The sequence below is a fragment of the Asparagus officinalis genome, chromosome 6, assembly GCF_001876935.1.
Source record: "Asparagus officinalis chromosome 6, Aspof.V1, whole genome shotgun sequence".
In the NCBI taxonomy this organism is placed as follows: Eukaryota; Viridiplantae; Streptophyta; class Magnoliopsida; order Asparagales; family Asparagaceae; genus Asparagus; species Asparagus officinalis.
The window spans coordinates 6,200,006-6,220,155 of NC_033799.1; the positions used below are offsets into that span (position 1 = coordinate 6,200,006).

General features: G+C 34.3%; 1 protein-coding gene across 4 annotated transcripts; it reads right to left on the minus strand.

Annotated features, from left to right (window-relative positions):
* Positions 1,146-18,866, minus strand: LOC109844300 (RRP12-like protein). Of its 4 annotated transcripts, none has more exons than XM_020413285.1 (19): positions 18,468-18,866; positions 17,393-17,921; positions 17,177-17,299; positions 16,970-17,107; positions 16,565-16,656; positions 13,848-14,057; positions 13,572-13,763; positions 13,197-13,409; positions 12,468-12,646; positions 12,254-12,347; positions 12,094-12,150; positions 11,836-11,970; positions 11,626-11,697; positions 4,475-4,588; positions 4,016-4,177; positions 3,778-3,906; positions 3,167-3,268; positions 3,003-3,079; positions 1,146-1,512 (listed from the first exon to the last, which is right to left on the minus strand). In XM_020413285.1, the coding sequence occupies exons 1-19, from the start codon at positions 18,834-18,836 to the stop codon at positions 1,251-1,253; spliced, it is 3,249 nt and encodes a 1,082-aa protein (XP_020268874.1). In that variant the 5' UTR covers positions 18,837-18,866; the 3' UTR covers positions 1,146-1,250. The 4 variants fall into 4 exon arrangements, with proteins under 4 accessions (XP_020268874.1, XP_020268872.1, XP_020268875.1 ...); XM_020413283.1 differs by having other exon boundaries at positions 16,970-17,101; positions 17,171-17,299; XM_020413286.1 differs by having other exon boundaries at positions 1,147-1,512; positions 16,970-17,044; positions 17,114-17,299.

The window sequence follows — 20,150 nt, forward strand, 5'->3', positions numbered from 1 at the left end:
AAGCCCAAAAAACTCAAAAGTGTCCGAAAACTCAAGTTACGCGCTATACAATGTCAACTCACCAAATTTGCTGCATCACAGAAAGAACTGATGTACGACAAATTAATGCCCATCTCAACTACTTGTTTCCTCTCTTTTTCTTCTTTAGGTTCACTCCTTTAGCAGAGAGAGCAGCAGAGGCACTCTTCCCTTCAAACTTCTTCGTAAACTTCATCACACTCGCCATTCCTTTACGAGCAGAAGCCTTTCGCTCTGCTCTTCGGTTCAACAACTTCCTATCCAAAGGCCAATACGCATAAGGATCAAGCTTATCCTTCTTCTTAACATCACCACTCGACTTTTAATTAGTATACTCATTGCCAGTACAAACCGACACTGATTTTTCTTTTGAACGAAAAGGGGTGACGATATGTGCGGGAGAGAAGGCATATCCTCTTTTCAGCAAAAGACAGGAATTCTACTGAAATCCACTACCATCATGCAGGAAACTTTAAGAATTTGTATGTTTTTCTCTTAATTTAATTTAAAATGTGAACAATATAATATAAAAACATGCTTAGAAAGATTACAAAGAATGTAATTGCACTTTCACTGAGAGACAATTAATCTATCAAAACCAGACACAAGGACACATCTGTCTCTAGTTAATGCAGGCGCTACCTGGAAATACTTGTTTTAGTATGAATTGATTCTGAATCCTCATCAGATTTTGCTTTTCTTTCTTTCCGCTCTTTGATCTATCAATCGAACAACAATAAAATTAGAAAATAATTAGAACCAGCTTAGAAACATAAATGCCACAAGTCAGTTACAAGTGTTTCTACCTTTCTTATGTTTGTAAGGAGTTTCATATGCTCCTCAGGCATCACTACTCTAACAACATCTACACCGCATTTTCTCATAAGCATTTCAAGAAGTAATTTGACCTGCCAAAATGAATGAGAAGAGTGCATAACTCTATCATTGAAATAGCACATCTATTATAGGTAATTTTCTGCAGTCAATGAAATTATAAACATGTAACAGAATCTATGCAGCACATAAGAAATAGAGTAGCACAGTTTTAATGTACAAGAGAAGGCACAACAAGTTACATCTATAAAAGAGTTACAGTAGTTGTGTAAAATATGTACGTACGCATTTACATATGCATGTTTGAGCATGTGTCTGCATATGTGCATGAAAGAATGTACATGTGCTTGTGTATTGTGTGTTGATGACATCTATATATCTGTGCATATGTAATTTGTCTATGCCAATACCTCAAGGAAGCTCTTGAAGCAGCTTTGGTATGAACATATGTACATGTGCTTGTGTACTGTGTGTTGATGACATCTATATATCTCTATATACGTAATTTGTCTATGCCAATACCTCAAGGAAGCTCTTGAGGCAGCTTTGGTATGGCGCTCAACCACTGTCTTTGCTCCTGCATTTTCAGCATCACTATCATCATCCATGCCGTCATCTCCTAAATCTGAAAAAATGCGAGTGTGATTCCATCTGCTTTGCCTGAAACATGGATAATACTCCCGTGTTAGCAAAACTATCCCAGGAAGCCATGAAATCAAGCTATGAGAAGTAATAGCACTGATCAGAGAAAATAAAATAAAAAACTTTTCACATACAAGATTTTAAATAAAACGATCACCTTTAATGGTGTCAAATAAAGCAACTAATGACTGGCCTCATTAACCTTTCCAACCAAATTTGATTGTGCTACCAAATTTTCTAATTTGGTTATTTATTTACAATGTAGGAACAGACTCATAATTCATGTCAGGACTGAAGAACCACAAATATACAATAATATAAGTAGAAAACTGGGGAACCCATCAGTCATCAAGTTGAACAACCTCTACAAATATACCCAACTGCAGTGATCATCAATGTTTTCAAAAGCACGCGCCTCACTGCGCCTCATGTGCCTTGGAATGCGGAGCGGTGGCGAAGCGTCCTGCATCTGATGCAGCAGCGCCTTTTGCACCTCGCAATAATCCTGATTTTGCGCAAGGTGCATGTAGTACATACCCTCATATAGTTTTGTTTGTTAACATATCAATCGAGCCTTTATACTCGATAATCCATATCCCAAAAAGCAAAATAAAGCCATCAGGCCTTTTTAGTGGTCTTCAATTGAGAACCATAAGTAATCCTTTGCTTGGATATTAGTTCTTGATTTGATATTTGATTTGAGAATTTATGAATTTTGCTAGTATGTTGGGTGTTAGCATTAGAAATTGAGACCTTATATTAAGATATTGTAGTAAGATATTATTTATTCTGACATACTTTTTATGTGAATTCCTAAACATGTTCTTTCATGATTGATTATATATCTTGAAAATTTATGTGTGCGGTGTGCACCTCGCATCACTCAGGCGCTCGCCTTGCGTTGCGCCTTGCACATGTGTGCGTAAAGATGCTTTGCGCCCCGCATTGCGCCTCGCACATTGACAACACTAGTGATCATAATATTAACCGATGCATTAAACTGAAGCTTCAATTTCCACCCAAAAACATATCAGCAGAAAAAATCTATACATGAGGCATCAATGGTTATCTCAGATTCTTTAGTACATATGTTGTAAGATGCTAAAAAACTGAATACTAGCAGATTTCTTTTAAAAGGTTCATCATATATTAAGTATACACATTAATAACAAAATGGAAAAGATAACAGGAGACAACAGTATTGATCAGGAGATACAAACCGACACTGATTTTTCTTTTGAACAAAAAGGGATGACGATATGTGCGGGAGAGAAGGCATATCCTCTTTCAGCAAAAGACAGGAATTCTACTGAAATCCACTACCATCATGCAGGAAACTTTAAGAATTTGTATGTTTATATCTTAATTTAATTTAAAATGTGAACAATTCAATATAAAACATACTTAGAAAGATTACAAAGAATGTAATTGCACTTTCACTGAGAGACAATTAATCTATCAAAACCAAACACAAGGACACATCTGTCTCTAGTTAATGCAGGCGCTACCTGGAAATACTTGTTTTAGTATGAATTGATTCTGAATCCTCATCAGATTTTGCTTTTCTTTCTTTCCGCTCTTTGATCTATCAATCGAACAACGATAAAATTAGAAAATAATTAGAACCAACTCAGTAACATAAATGCCACAAGTCAGTTACAAGTTTTTCTACCTTTCTTATGTTTGTAAGGAGTTTCATATGCTCCTCAGGCATCACTGCTCTAACAGCATCTACACCGCATTTTCTCACAAGCATTTCAAGAAGTAATTTGACCTGCCAAAATAAATGAGAAGAGTGTATAACTCTATCATTGAAATAGCACATCTATTATAGGTAATTTTCTGCAGACAATGAAATTATGAACATGTAACAAAATCTATGCAGCACATAAGAAATAGAGTAGCGCCGTTTTAATGTCCAAGAGAAGGCACAACAAGTTACATCTATAAAACAACAGTAGTAATAACAATGCATAAGTCTACCACCTTACCAGCATTTTTATTAACACATTTTTACATACTACAAAGTCCAAAGAATACATGCTTTCAGTAAGTTATGTAAACAAAATTCCAACAATCAAAACATATGTTATTCTTAAGAACCATCACCTGAAATTGTTGGGCCACAATTCAGGAGTCCTTTGTTGTGAATACACAACAAAGGATAAGTGCATCATGATGCAGATATCTGACTGCAGGTTTAGCGGAATGAAATCAGTTCATTCCAAATATTACCAACATATATGGAAACAGAGGCCAAAACAAGTTCAGAAAATACAGTACCTTAGCTTTAAAGTGATTTTTAGTATTATCTTGCCATTTCAACAACCCTTGGACCATTGTCCTTAAATGCATTTGCAGTCCCTCCGACTTGGATTTTGCTACTAGTACCTTGATCAATCCCAAATTTGCCTGTGCAAGTACAGTAAAAAGCAAATACAGCCAAATATACAAAAGCTTCAGCTGACTATCAAAATTTTCATGACTTAAATTTGTTGCGCTCAAAATAGTAGAAAGATACTTTGATTATTTCTCGATTTTTCCTTTGGAGGAGAAGAAATGAAGATGGAAGCAAGCTATAAGCTGCACCAACGAGATCTGAGAACTCATAAACCAACCGAGCTAACCCTTTGACAGCTGCACTGATCATGTGTGGTTTTTCACCAGCCAAACCTCCAGCAACCTAGGTTTGAATAGAATGATCAAAAGGCAAATAACTACAATTTAATCACATCACCCAAATGTGTCCACAACCTGAAGCATCAAGCAAACAACAAAGCAAATAAGCATGTGCGCGCGCACAACCCGCAAACCCACGCATTTGTGCGCGCGCACACAACCCGTAAACCCACGCATTTGTGTGCACACACATACATCGTTGAAAACACCATTTCTAGGGCCTAAGGGCATAACACCATTTTTTTTCTAGGGTCTAGAGGTACCAAAATTAAAAATATGCACTCTGAATAATTGATATTACCATTTTAAAAAACTCAAATAGGTTTTCCTTTTTCCCACCCTGGTCTTCATCTCCACATGCATGGCCAATCTCAACAAGCAAATCATAAGCCCTGTTTCTTGTTTTTCTATTAACCTGCAAGCAAATTCAAATGCATTACTAAGGATGTAGAAAGCTGAAATATTTACATACATGAGAACAAATAATACAATTATAGCAGATAAAAAGAACATGTTGCAAGATGAGATAAAACAATTAAATAAAGGATTAATTACAATCTTGTACCTTGAAGTATGGTGTAATTACACCTGGAGTTTGCATATCTGTATGAGTAACCTGGAGTTACTGTTTGTAGTTACATCGATAACCCTAGGAGTTGCTTGTCATCTATGCTTCAGGGTCACTCTTGTAACTACAATTTGTAATCTCAGCGTTACTCATGTAGATATGCAGAATTCAAGGTTACCCATCTAATTACACAATACCTCAAGGTATTAAATTGTAATTAAACCTTAAATCAATCACCGAAGGCTATACCAAGCACGGGCATGAAACAGCTCAACAGATAAGCAATTAAGCATAAATAATAACAAAGATAGGTAAGAAACAAACTATCTGCCAGAGCACCAAACAATATTGAACACGCTGCAGCAAAGATAATTTGCATGAGAACAAGTACGAACTTAAGATCTCAAATAGCTCCCAACAAATCACAACCTAAAAATAAGGGGGTGGGGGTGCTTTCTGCAGCTGGATGTCTTCCCAAATTATTACAATTTAAGATATGCGTAAAGGAAGTCTTCATCTGATAAGTTAAAATCAAATAAAAAGACCAAAAAGTTAAGTGGGAAGTAAGAATTAGACGCTCATCCGTAGTGGCGGATCAAGGATTTCTTAGAAGTGGTGTCACTACAAAATAAATAATTAAAAAAAATCTATGATTGTCCCCCAACAAGTTTTCATATTTTGAAAAAAGTACATAATCATATCATTAATAACACCGTAAAAAACACCATGTTTCCCCCCCTGAAATAACACTATCAAGTACATCTTGCTCAATATACATCCCCAATCATGGGTTCTTATGATACCCAAATGGTGTTAACCACATTTTCAACATGGGTGGGTAAAATTACACAAGGAGATATTTTACGAGTGAGCTTTTATGGGCTTTTTAAAGAAAACATTGAACATTAAGGAGTCTCCATACATTTTAAAAGTTAATGGGAACTATCTAAGAAAAGCCAAAACTTTGGAGGGGTTTTCTGAAATTTACCCTTTTTAGTCGGGTGGGATGGAGTGGAAGTTGGAACTTGGAAATTGAAGTGAGGTCTTACGGGTTAATAAGTGGGGCTAGTTTGTTAGTGAGGTGAGTTCTTTTTCAGAGGGTGGGTTTTCAGTTAGGAAGTGGTCTGCCGTCCGCCCCTGCTCACCCACACCCAGTACAAGTAAGTGCAATACCAAGCCTTGTTTAGATTGTACTAGTAATAATGCACGTGCTTTGCATGTGAACATAAATGTTTTAAGTTTTAAATTTTTTATTGAATAGTAAATCTATGTGTTAATAAATAAAATTACATAATAAGATTGCTTAAAAAAATGTATGAATTAATTATTATTGTATAGTTATTGTAGTTGAATGTTTTTTTATAATGATCGCCCAATATTAAACTTTTTTTTTAAATAACCCTCCAAATCTAAACTTGTTCTTAAATAAAACTGTCAATTCTATAAGTTCTCTTAAATATGCGCCTCCACCTTGAAAGTTGTTAATTTAACTGTAAATTAACTAACCTGAATTAATCTTGCTAACTTTTCCTGATGTTTCCTAAATAGTTACACTTGATACCTGCAAAATATTATAATAGTTAATTCTAGTCATAATTATTTAATATAATAGGGTAAATTGCACTAAACCCTTATGAATTTTCAGTCTATATGAACTTTCAAAATTACACAAAACCCTAGTGATTTTTCAATTCAAAAAAGACCTCTTGTAACTTTTTGCATTTTATAAATAACGCCTACATATTAGAACCAGAAAATGGCATGAAACGACATTTTGAAAGTTAGTGGGTGTTTAGTGCAATTTATCTAGAAGATATTGGGGGCTTTCTACAAAAGTTAGCATTTTGAAAGTTAGTGGGTGTTTAGTGCAATTTATCTAGAAGATATTGGGGGCTTTCTACAAAAGTTATTACGGGTTTAGTGTGATTTCAAAAGTTGCAATTTATCTAGAAGATATTGGGGGCTTTCTACAAAAGTTATTACGGGTTTAGTGTGATTTCAAAAGTTTATAGGATCTATTTAATGCAAAATGCTAAAAGTTCATAGGGGTTTACTGCAATTCACCTTATTTAATATTATAATTCTTAGTTCAAGTAGTACTATTAAAATAACTATATTGCCTATATACTATAAAATATTTATCTAATTTAATTTTTTAATTATGCTCTTAAATAATTTATAAATTTTTATTATATTATCATTAACAATTAATAATACTATTATTAATATTAAATAATTTTTTTTAAAAATGTTAGCTTTCAATCATTACCAAGTATAGATTTTTTAGTATCATGTGATGATCTTTGAGAAAATACTCTTAAAATAATATTAAATTACTTATTTAATTTATTTAGTAATAATACTAAAGAAATAGTGTAATTCATAATTCACATGATATTATTAAAATAATTACACTATTTATGCGATCCAAAATTTATTCTATTATTTATTGCTCATCAAATTATAGTATAATTCCTAATATCATTTAATAATATATTATTCTATTCATACTATTATTTTAATTATTTTATTATAATTCATGAATTATTAATATAATAATTTAACTGATTACTACTAATAATTGTGTATACTTATTTTATAAAGTATTTTATTTTATTATTTTTAAGCAATTAATAATTATAATATTATTGATTAATATAATTATTTTGGAAGGTGAGGAGGTGCATAATCAACAAGCGGTTATGTGTATTTAATGAAAGATTAATTAGAGACAATGACATAGTAAGAATTTATCAAAATTTGAGAGGGCAAAAAAATAAATTAAAAGTTTTGACACCCTAATCCTTTTTTATAGGAGTATAGATATAGATAGATAAGTGAAATATCCATATTGTATAATTTTATGGTAAATTTTATGGGAACAGCCTTAAATTTAGCCATTTTTTAGATAATCCTCCTTGATTTTTTCAGATAACTCTCAACTAACGCCATTTGATCTGATTTTGTATATGAAATTCATGTGCATCCAAATAATTACAATGCCACTGACGGGAAAGAAACCCCTTCATATCCTTTTCAATAATTTAATGGTAATTTTCACAAAAACGAACCTTAAATTCGATGCCAATTTTTAGGATTTTGTTCTAGGTTTGTTTGAGAATGGGAAGAGAGGGGGTTGTTAGGATGTTGTTCAAGGTTTGTGGGGGCCAATCAAAATAAGTTTGGCATTTACTTGTAGATTCTTAAAAAAATAATGGTAAAACAACCTTTGGTTATACTAGTATAACGTACATGTTTTAAGTTTTGAATTTTATGCGTTAATAAATATAATATGATTGCTTAAAAAATGTATGAATTAATTATTATTGTGTAGTTATTGAAATTGAATGTTTTCCTCATAATAATCGCCATGTATTAACCTTTTTTTAAATAAGTCCCCAAATCTAAATAGTTATTAAATAAAACTGTCAATTCTATAAGTTCTTTTAAATATGACCCTCCAACTTGAAAGTTAACTTAACTCTAAATTAACTAAGCTGTATTAACATTGCTAGCTTTTTCCTGATATTCCCTAGATATATTCCCTAGATATATTCCCTAAATAGTTATACTTGATACCTGCAACATAGTGTAACATGCAACATAGTGTAACAGTTACTTCTTATTATAATTATTTAATAGGGTAAATTGCACTAAACCCTTGTGAACTTACAACCTATATAAACTTTCAAAATTACACTAAACCCCTAATAATTTTTCTGTTTCAAAGAAGACCCCAAACTAATTTTCTGAATTATGCAGATAACCCTAATAAATTAGAACCAAAAAATGACATAAAGACATTTTAATAGTTAATTTGGGGTTTGGTGTAATTTATCTAAAAGATATTTGAGCAGCGTTTTAAATATCGGCCGCCATGTCGGACATAGCGGCCGATATTGCGGATTCGGAACCTAGCCGCCACGAAATTGTTAAATTTAATGCGTATGGCGTTTTTGAGGTCATGTCGGGGACATGTCGGAAAATAGCGGATATATCGGACGATATTTCGGCCATCAAAAATCGGCCAAAATTCAGAAATATCAATTTCACATTGACATGTTGAAATCATATGATTTGCAATATCTTTGACATGTAGGTTTTAATTACTTGTTATTGCATGTGTTTTCTTTATAATGGAAGGCTATAAAAACACATGAATTTATTTGTATTAGTTGCACATATACTTCGGTTTTACTAGTTTCTTGTTTGGAGAAATGACAGATATATAATAAAAATCCTGCAATTGTTAGTCGATGCAGTTAAGTAGTTTAGAATAGCAATTACGAGTTTAATTTTCAATTTCAGTAGAATTTTCTTTTTGTTCCTACTAGTATAATGCACGCGCTTTGTATGTGAACATTTTTTTTTGTAATCTTTTTCTTTGAGTGTAAAATTATGAAGTGACTTTTATAATAACATAAATTCTTAAATTGAACAATTAATAAATCTTTACATTAATAAATAAAGTTGTGTATAAAGAATTGTATTAGTAATTTTTATATTCTGGATAATTATTATACTTTAATAATAATTTATTTAGACATTTATAATAAATTAAATAATTATTTAAAATTATAATAGATAATTATTATATTTTTAATTGTAATTTAGGATAGTCATAATAAATCATATGTTATTTATAACAATTTATAATATTTATCTATAGTATAATTATAATACTTTTATTCACTATAATGTATTAAATAATAGCATAATTCTTAGTTTAAGTTATAATATTAAAATGATTACATTAACATGTAGTAGAAGCCATTGATCTAGAGGGTTACAGTAACATGTAGTAGAATTTAGTAAAGTTTGCTTATTGGCATGGTAGTGAAGAAGCCTTTTACAAATAATGTTTTCTATGGAAAGGGGAATAAAACTGAATTGTGCAGCTGTTATAGTGTCTATTTGGTTTTCTATGCAAAAGCAAAAACTTGGTGGTTGCTTGTGAAAATGAAGACCCTTCTCATATGTACTTTTTTATATGTTTAGACAATATAATTATCAAGTATGTGAAGATTCCATTTATGATATTATATCAACCTACCCGATATGACAATCCGATATTTTTTTCATGTCCCCCGATATATCCCCGATTTCCGCTATCCGACATGAATTTTGACCGAGCGACATGAACCCGACATCCGATATTTAAAACCTTGTATTTGAGGCTTTCTACAAAAGTTATTAGGGGTTTAGTGTGATTTCAAAAGTTCATAGGGTCTATTTACTACAAAATGCTGAAAGTTCATAGGAGTTTACTATAATTTGCTTTATTTAATATTATAATTCTTAGTTCAAGTAATACTATTTAAATAATTATATTGTCTATATACTATAAAATATTTATCTAATTTGTTTTTTTAATTATGCTCTTAAATAATTTAGTACCATAAATATTTTATAAATTTTTATCATACTATCATCAATAATTAATAGTACTATTATTAATATTATAATTTTTTTAAAAGGGTTAGTTTTCAGTTGTTACCAAGTATAGATTATTCAGTATCATATAATAATCTTTGAGAAAATACTCTAAAAATAATATTAAATTATTTCTTTGATTTATTAAGTAATATAATACTAAATAAATACCGTAATTCATAATATATGTGATATTATTAAAATAGTTACACTACTTATGCGATTCAAAATTTATTCTATTTATTTTATTGCTCATTGAATTATAGTATAATTCTTAATAGTACTTTGTAATATATCATCCTATTTAATCTATTATCTTAATTATTTATTACAATTCATAAAACAATTATTATAATAATTTAATTGGTTACTACTAATAATTGTGTATACTTGTTTTATAAATTAGTTTAGTTTATTATTTTAAATAATTAATAGTTATAATATTATTGATAATTATAATTATTTAGGAAGGTGAGGAGGTGCATAATTAATAAGCGATTATATTTATTTAATGAAAGATTAATTAGAGATAATGACATAGTTATAAACTTATAATTTTATTAAAATTTGAGAGGGTAAAAAAGAAAATTAAAAGTTTTAACACATCAATCCTCTTTATATAGTAGTATAGATTAAACATTTCTAATCAATTTACAAAAATGTGTAAAAATGTGTAATTCATACGAAAACCTTTTGACAACTGTGCAACTTACATTCAATTACAAAATCTTTGGAAGTTAGGAGTTAGAAACCCTAAGAGTCTAATTTTAATGCCGTAAGTCAACCTACAGGGCGTTCCTGCTTCCTATGGACCATTGTCAAAAACTCTAAACAGAGCAAAGAGAGTGAGATTGAGTGAAAGAGTAGCAGAAGAGGGAAGGAGGCAACAATGATGTTTCTCAACAAGTATAAAGCAAAGAGGCAACTATATGAGACATACCAAACTTTTTCAAACTATGATAGTATCAAACTTATGAGTCGCACTTTGAAACTCTAGAAACTCTGGGAGAGAGTAATTGAGCCAAGACTAATAAATAAGGCAAGTATCTGAGAACCAATTTGATTTTATACCAAGAAGGTCAACTAAATGGTATCTATTTATATATATTACGCCAACTGATTAAGGTACATAGAGAGAAGATCAACAACGGAACCTATTTTTCTTTCGATGTCATTGTAATGGTTTATACGCACCTTGTCGGATGCCTGAAATCATTTATTGTGTTCTGAATGATGACATGTACTCGTAAAAGAAACAAACAAATAAATAAAACTATAGGTAATACGGAATGGTTTTTAACAGCTAACTCACAAGATACCCAAATTATATTCTCAGTTCCCCAGAGAGTCTAAGAGCTGGAAATTTCATTTAGTTATTCCACAATCAAAGGAGAGTGTCCGTTGTATTTATTTCCCCCTCCTAAAGTTCTTGACAGAAATCCATGACTTACCTCTTTTAATGCAAGAATTATTTCAGTAAGAAATGCAATGATGCTCTCCGTCTTCCTTTGCTCCGATGTGTCCTGTATGATGAACAGTAAATATTAAGCTCTAAATAAATATGTAATGAAACTGTCAGTGTTCCAAATTAAAGAGACCCGGAAATTCACACACCCGAATATATGTTAGTGCCCAAAAACATCATTACAGGCTGTACCAACCTTTGAAACATAGACAATCAAGTAATATAAACTGTCAAGTCTGTGGCGTTTGGCTGAGAAGTGACATGAATCGGTGGCTTCCAACAGCAAAGGAATTAGTTCATCCACTTTACTTGAAAGAAATTCATCAGATTCCTGACCATGTTCACATGAATACAACTTAAAATTAATGCTCCAGTACAGTGCAAAGAAACAAATAGGAGGCAATTTCTCAAGGTTCTATGGATTCATACTCAGAACAGAAACACAAAGTGGTACCTTGAGTATGGTCGCCAGTGTTTTGTATGCTTTTTTCTGCATTGAACCTTCTTTATCCTGCAAATAGATAGATATTGATAACGGTTACTATGCCAAGTTGTATCGCAGAAAAATAGAAGAATGGATAACAGAGATGAGCATCCATTAAGACATCAGACACCTGCAACGGAGATCTAATGGCAGTAAATAATAAGTCTATCTCTTCCTTATCTACACCAGGCAGGAGGCAAACTGCTAAATCCAATAGGAGGCCCCTGCAAATGCCAGACAACTTCAGATATTGCAGACACTAAATCTCAGTTCAAGGACATACTAAATAAAATCATGAGATATGAGTATTAATCTTTTTTAAAATAACAATAAATACAACATACCTTGCATGCAATAGAGATGCCGCATTTGATGATTCATCAATTTGCATGTCACTAGAACTTTCAAGCTGTTTTCCTTTGCTTGCTTTCTCAGTCGCACGCAGAAGTTTAATCATGACTTTCTTGAAGAAATTCTTCACTATATTTTTGTCTGATATTGAAGCGAACTCACGAATGGTGGACTGAAATCCATGATAAAAAGTGCTCACCATGTTGCCATAAGAAATTAGTTGAAGATATGTACAATGCTTAAAAAAAACCCTCTATACTTAAAGAATAGATAAGACCGAAATAACTGCATATAGGTATCATATGTCGTATGAGGTAATTTCCTCATATACAATGATATCGCCCAATGTCAACCAAGGGTAATTCCCTCTCCTCCTTTATTCACTTGATTGAGATTGAGCCACATCATTACCATATGACGAAATCCCTGATGTATGTGTGTGCGTCTACACACACACAAAATCAAATGAAACATGTGACGATTCTAGGATAGAAAATAGTTTTAGCTCCTAAGATTGACAGTTTCCTGAACAAAATGGATAGTTCAAATATGGACCAAAACCAATAAAACATAAAATGTTGGTATAACAGGCCACTAACGCTATTCCAGAAATCAGGAAATACAAACATAGAATACATGAGCATATTAACATATTAATATATACAAAGAATAAGCATAGGTTTAGATTCCCAACAATGTATCAAGAAAAGAAACTTAATTACCTGCAAACAACCACCATTGTCTTTTGAAGAGTTCAAGAAAGTATCAGATAGAACAGATAACATCTTGGACGATGATGAGCGTATAGCTTTCAGATTTTCTTCTGCAACTGCTTGCGTGTAATGTTCCTTTGCCTTCCTTTCTTGATCAGACAGCTTATCATCCAACGTGATAGAGCCTTCCTCGAGTACGCTCTTGTTCTGTCCAATCAGAATCTGGTTGCCAAGAGAACACAGAAATAAACAAAAACTGAATAAATCATAGATCAATATGTCAATCAGAATCTGGTTGCCAAGAGAACACAGAAATAAACAAAAACTGAATAAATCATAGATCAATATGTCATTCTACCAATAGCACCAGATATTAAACCATACCTGAAGGCTGGAACACATAATACCATGCAACTCAGACTCCCGAGGAAGTGTGAGGCATATAACTTTCTGAAGATCTTTGAAACTAGTGGAAGTATCAACAGGATAGTTACAAAAGGCTGGCAACAAAGACCACAATTGATAAACAAGGCCTTCTGCACTCTTAGCTGAAAATGTGCGGCCCTCTGCCTCAAGCTGCCATATAATGTTCATCAACTTCTATATAAGGTAAATTAGAGTTTACAGTAAATAACCAAACACAATTGAAACCATCAGTACCTTGTGCGATTTTTGCTGTAGGACTTTGATCATGTCCAAAATATTATGCGAAAAAAACTTTAGATGGGCACCAACAGTATATTGCTTCAAAATAGGAAGCAGCCAGACATTAGCATCAGAGATGTTTTCAGCATCCACATTAAGTGGTAGAATGCTTAGAAATATCTCAGGCCCCATTGCTCCAACAGCTGACCCAATACATTCATGAAGCTGCAGTTTTGATGAAGTACATAAGTAACTGAACATGAGTACATCAGGAATCTGTTTCTAACTTTTGACAACTGAACTATACAGTCAATGTCATACGAACACCATCTTAAGGTTCCAAAACTTTACTTCAGGGATAAAACTTTTAGATTTGCCCTTCCTTGTCACATATCTCACCTACTTAGAATTTCGCAAGATGTAAATATTATTTATTTCATTCATCAAGATTGACCCTGAAGTGTTGCATAAAGTAAATAATCATGCGATATTTGACCCACTGGAATATCCTCCAGAGCTGTCATACCAGTAGATGCAAAAGGGCGTGAACAGGTGCAACAATGTCAAACTGGTAAAATATACATTGAATTATTGATGGTTTTTAAGGCAGATTGACATCAAATTCACCAAATCTTGCAAGACGAATAAATCTGTCTCATAAAATAATTGTCTCAACAGTTCATGCCCTACAAAAGCTATGTCTTGCTTCAAACTACCACTATAGCATGCCAAGATCTAAATACTACAATGTTTATCTATAAATACAGTGCAATTTCATTTGTGGGTGTCTAGAGAGTAAAGTCCTCAAGTCTCAGAAAAAATTTGGTACTAAATCTTCCCATTAAGGTTCAGACTGCAAATCTTTTCTGCTCATCTTATCGACAAAATTTGAAGTTGCTCAGAAATGGAAACTTGAATGATGATGTGTTCTTGCTCTCTCGCCTAAGCATCATGTGTCAAGAACTTGATAGTGTAAAATAGAAAGCTCTAAGTATGGCAAAATTTGTAGAAGATTTCAAAGTGGTTAGATCTTGTACACTGCTTTTAAATTTGAACATTCTACATCATGGAAATGATTCAAATGAAGAAGTTGCTCCATTGGGCCATCCATTGTGTGATCACTTGATGAATATGAAAGAGTTCATTAACTTCCAAAAGTTGATAACTGGATCGCTTAATGTTGTAGAGCAAGAAAACTATGGTGGAGTAGCCAATCAATAAATTTGAGAGGTAAGGGCTAGCTATCAAGTTTGTCCATACAAATCAAAGTGAACATCATTTTGAATATACACATCTGAATAGTGTTTTACCCAGGGCAAAAAGAGCCTCAGAGAAATTAGCAGAAAGGCAATAACATTGTTGATATAAATAAACGGCATCACTGAATATAGTGGACATTTTCATAATTCTTTTTGAGGATGAAGCAAGAAGGTCCGGTTTGCATGTGAATACCTGTTTGACCCAGATAAAGATGTGTCATGGAGACATCAAAGTTTACTAGGTAGGAGTCCTACACATACTTCTATAATGGAGAATTATTCCAAGGGACTGGAACTCAATCCTGCATTTTGCAATCTTCCACAGTGAAAAAAGTTCCAGCAAAGAAACAGACGAGGAAAGCTAAGAAACATTGCAACTGGACTTGTAACTAAAAGATAGATCCGGAAGTCTGAAATTGGAAAGATAAAGAGGGAAAAAACATGACAGGGAAGGTGGATAAGCACCTCGAGCAGCAGAGTTCCTATTTGGTATTCAACAAAACTGTTCCATCTACCAACATTTCCGCCTAGAATAGGCTTCAAAAGGTAAGTTGATGCTCATTGAATAACCTCTAAAGCTAATACAGCGCAACAGGCTCATTTTGAAAACCAACTGGTGGAGGTTGTTTAGTCAGGAAGACAAGGAAAGCAAGACAACCATAGTATAACAAGTAAGTTTCTTCTAATATTTTCTTTTCAGTGGTCTGTGATCCGCACAGTCGAGAAACCTCCACCTCTAGCAGATCAGCGGCCCTCCTTCACGTCACTTACCTTATTTCAGCTAACGAAAGATCTAAGCATGTGAATCACCCTTGATATTTGATAATGTTCCAGCGTCCCATAAATCTTGAAAATTGACTTCGCATGATCAGCTTGTCCCAACTAAGTAGGCCCGAATTAGACTTGTAAAGTTCACTTCTTAGGGACATCAATTCATGAATTTAAATAAACCCCCAAACAGCCAAAAATTTTCAATAGGCCCTACAAAAAGTAAATATATATTGACCTTAAAATCCTTACATACATTTGTAATAAACCTAATACGGGTCATGCTACCCACATGAAAAACCAAACATATCAAGGATGAATTAGTATGATGAGCAAGCCAAAAACACCTTCATGACACATCTTTCAAAACTGTATCAAGGCGAGATGTATTTAAATTTTACATCAATGCAATTAACAAGAGAAAATTACTGCTAAGATGTCAAAGCACAGATATCACATCCAGAGAAAATAAATTCAGTGAAGTTTTCAACAGTTTCCTTATCAATATTTCAATGTGAAATTTGCATATGTTCACATCTGCAAGGAGTTTCAAGGGTTAAAGCAATGCTTTGTGTGAGTATAACCGTTTGGCACTGGTACTAACAGTGCATGAAAGGTGACAGGTGTAAGGTAAGAATGCCAAAACTACACAAGAAAGAAACTTTTAAGGCAATGAACAAAATGATTAACATAATGTATAAATACCCGCTTTCTGAATGGAAGGTCTTCATCTGGTAAACTCTCCAAATTTGCTAGGCTCCTAACTGTCCCAGCCATAAGACTTGATGAAAAATTCCCTACATACAGGTGGTATACAGCCAGTTATATACACACTCATACAAGAAAATAACTATTATAGTTATCCCTATCTGGTAGAAGGGCGTATTTAATAAATTTATATGTAGAATTAGACAGATTAACCAAATAACATCCTTAGCCATTTACAAAACCATGCCTTGAACAGAAACTGTGAAAAGAATAGAGAATAAGGCTGGAAACCAATTCTTACTTTCTTCTGCTCTCAAAAAACCAGCAGAACAATTTCAACTACCAAGTATATTTCAGACAATGATGTGTGGCATTTAAATGAAGGCTGAGCAAAAAATGTACCTAGTTGATAAAATGCTGCTGAAAGGACTTGAAATGACATATCCCAGACTGCATTATATTTATAACCAAGGAGGCCTTCCATAGTGGAGCATATTCTTTCAATAATTGTTGGACCGGACTTTCTTATTCCTCCTCCAGGGAGGCCTTCCATAGTGGAGCATATTCTTTCAATAATTGTTGGACCGGACTTTCTTATTCCTCCTCCAGTATTGACTGTGATTTGGTCGAACCCCTGCTTCACCAAGCCTTCATCCACACAAGAAGATATCAAACCTTTAAATGCCTCGGCAGCAGCAAATATAGCTTCCTCATGCTCGCTGGTTAAGACATCTGTTGAGGATTAAAGAACAATATGAAAATTTACATCATCAATACATGACATCAGGAGACTAATCAATACAGTAAAACAGGATCAAAGCAGACCTCCAAGAGTATTAAATATGAGAGGGAGCTTCACAATGCATATTTCCCTGTTTAGACTGTGCACTTTTTTCATGCCGATATGCAACAACCGTGCAGTAGATGCCATCTCATCTGCTATTAAGCTCTTTTCAGCAACATATATTGCTAGTGTGCATAAAAGATCTAATAACACCTCTGCTGCAACTTCTGCAGTTGGACTGGAGCAAAAGGACTGCAAAATCTCCATTACGGTCTTTGTGAGGATTGGTTGACGTAGATTTACTAGTGACTTGCAGTATTTCATGATATTTGTTGCATATTTCAGTGACATAAGAGGAAGACAATTCTTTATTGCATTTAGAATATACAGGACCTCCATAGCTCCTCTTGGTCCTCCAGCTGCATCCAAAGCACTAGAGTCCGATCCACCAGCAAGCAAAAGGAATCTCTCAAAAAGGTTCGTAACCCCTTCACTCGCCAACACTATAGCTGAAGATCCTCGAATGCTTTGTAGGATATCATACAGACATGCATGAGATTGTTTCCTCACCTGTTGTCAACGCGTTTAACAGTTATCAGCATATCATGGATAACAAGAACATTTCTTACTTATTAAAAAAACTACAGTAGCGGTACCAATATATCAATTTGCAACTTTAATGATAACTACAATGGAAGATTACAAGGGCCTAACTGGTTCACTTCGGCAAAAGAAATTTTTCTGAAATGTGTCATCAACAAGAGAAGGAAGAAAGTAAATGAAGGTAACACCGTCCTTCTGTGAACAATATGGGAGGAAGAACAACGATGACAAAGAACAGCAAGAAACGGTAATCAGTTGGGATGATAAGAGAAAATCACTTGAATTTTTGTTTCAAGATTGTCCATGTTCATTACATCACACCATGTTCATTACATCACATTCAATTGTATGGAGTCCAATTTGAAAAATCTAAAATTTGAATTGATAAAATGACCTTTTTTTTAAATAATATTAAAAGTACCCTAGTTCAAATCCACCTCCAACCACAATGTGCAAAGAGAACAACAATCACCAAACAAAAAGACTCTTAAAGATTCAAACTTCACGCATTACCTTAGGCCTCGGATCTGTAACAAACCCAAGAACAACCCCGTAAACCGCTGAAACCTGAGCCCAATTCCCCTTCTCACCAACCTTCACCAAGCTCCCCACGCACTTCAACCCCGCCTTCACTCCGCTCACCGGCAAAGCGACAAGCCCCAAAACCCTAACCAACATCTCCGCCACCGAATCCCACTTACTCCTCACAACCGCCGGAGGAACCCTAGGAACAGTCATCGCCAGAAACCCTAGAAGGGCGGACGTTACCGGATCGGTACCCGAATTGGGGTCCCGCGAGAGGCGATCGAGGGAGGAGACGGTGGCAGCGAAGAAGGCGACGGGGGATTGGGGGATGGACTGGTCTTTGAGGGCCTGGGCCATGGCGCCGACGGCGGCGCTGGCGGTGGTGGTCGTCAGGCAGAGAGGGGGACTGTGTGCGGGGAGATCTGAGGGAGGTGGATGGAGGGGAGAGGTGGGATGTCGGGTGCTCGCTGGAGGAAGTATTAGGCGAGCAGGGGGGGTAGAGAGGGGAGAGGAGCAAAGCCCTAAGAGCGATGACGGGTGCGCTGCTAGCGGAGAGGGAAGATTAGGGGTTATGGATTTCGATTAATTACTGAAAATGTTGTCTGAATTATTGGGCCTCAGGCCCACGGCGACGATGCAAAGCGCCGAAGGAATGTTTTGTGGGGGATGGAGGTGATCAGATAAGTGGAGGTTGGGGCAGGCTTTTAGTTTGATAGAAAGAGTCCAGCAAAAGCCCGCAAAGGAAAAGGCTAGTGGGCCATATTTCGTTCTTCTCGGCCTTGTCAAATACTAACAAGGCCTTAACTGTGATATATCTGTGTCCCAGATATCTTGCTTTGACGAGAACAGTTGAATCCTCTCGAAATAAATCAAAATCTCAATCATTGATTATCTAGTAGATAATTGTGATATACTTTAAATCTAACATAAGCTATATCTACGTGTATAGCACTCATTCTTCGTTTGTACTTAAAAGAAAAAATTCATGATCACCTAGTAGATAATTAATAGTTGTGACTTAGTAGTGTTCTCTTCACAGCTTTTTCTTTGTATTATCGAAGGGGAGGATGATGAGGAGGAGGAGGAAGAAGAAGAGGACAAGAATCCATTTTTCACCTATCTTGTATTGTCGAGGGGGAGGAGGGGGAAGAAGAAGGAGAATAATAATAATAATAATAATTTGGATCATTCTAAATAGTGAGAGCTCACTTCTTAATTAAGAGGTGCTTATTTGACTAATGTATAATTGTGATGCTTCTTAAGTGTAAAATTGGAATGAGTACAATAAACAGAGCTAAAGTAACATGAAATTTGGAATGAAACATACAGGGTGGATATTAAATAGTAAAATGTTATGAATAAAAGTAACCGATCGGCCACTAATTTATCTAAATAAAAAAAAATGGATCAACTTTCATATCAAAATCGCCACCACCGTGGAGTCGTGGGCTAGAGAAAATGGCAAAACCAAAAAAAAGGAAAGGATTCGATGAGAAGCCAAAGTCAAAGAAAGGACCCGGAGTAAATATTTTAAAAAAACACTGCTTAAAGCGTGCATAGCCAAAGCATTCGGCAATGCAGTCCCCCTTTTGTTCCGTGCGTCGAACTGACTCGAACAAATTCCATCGACGGCCCTGCATTTGTTGCAAATTTCTGCAGAGAACATTCAAA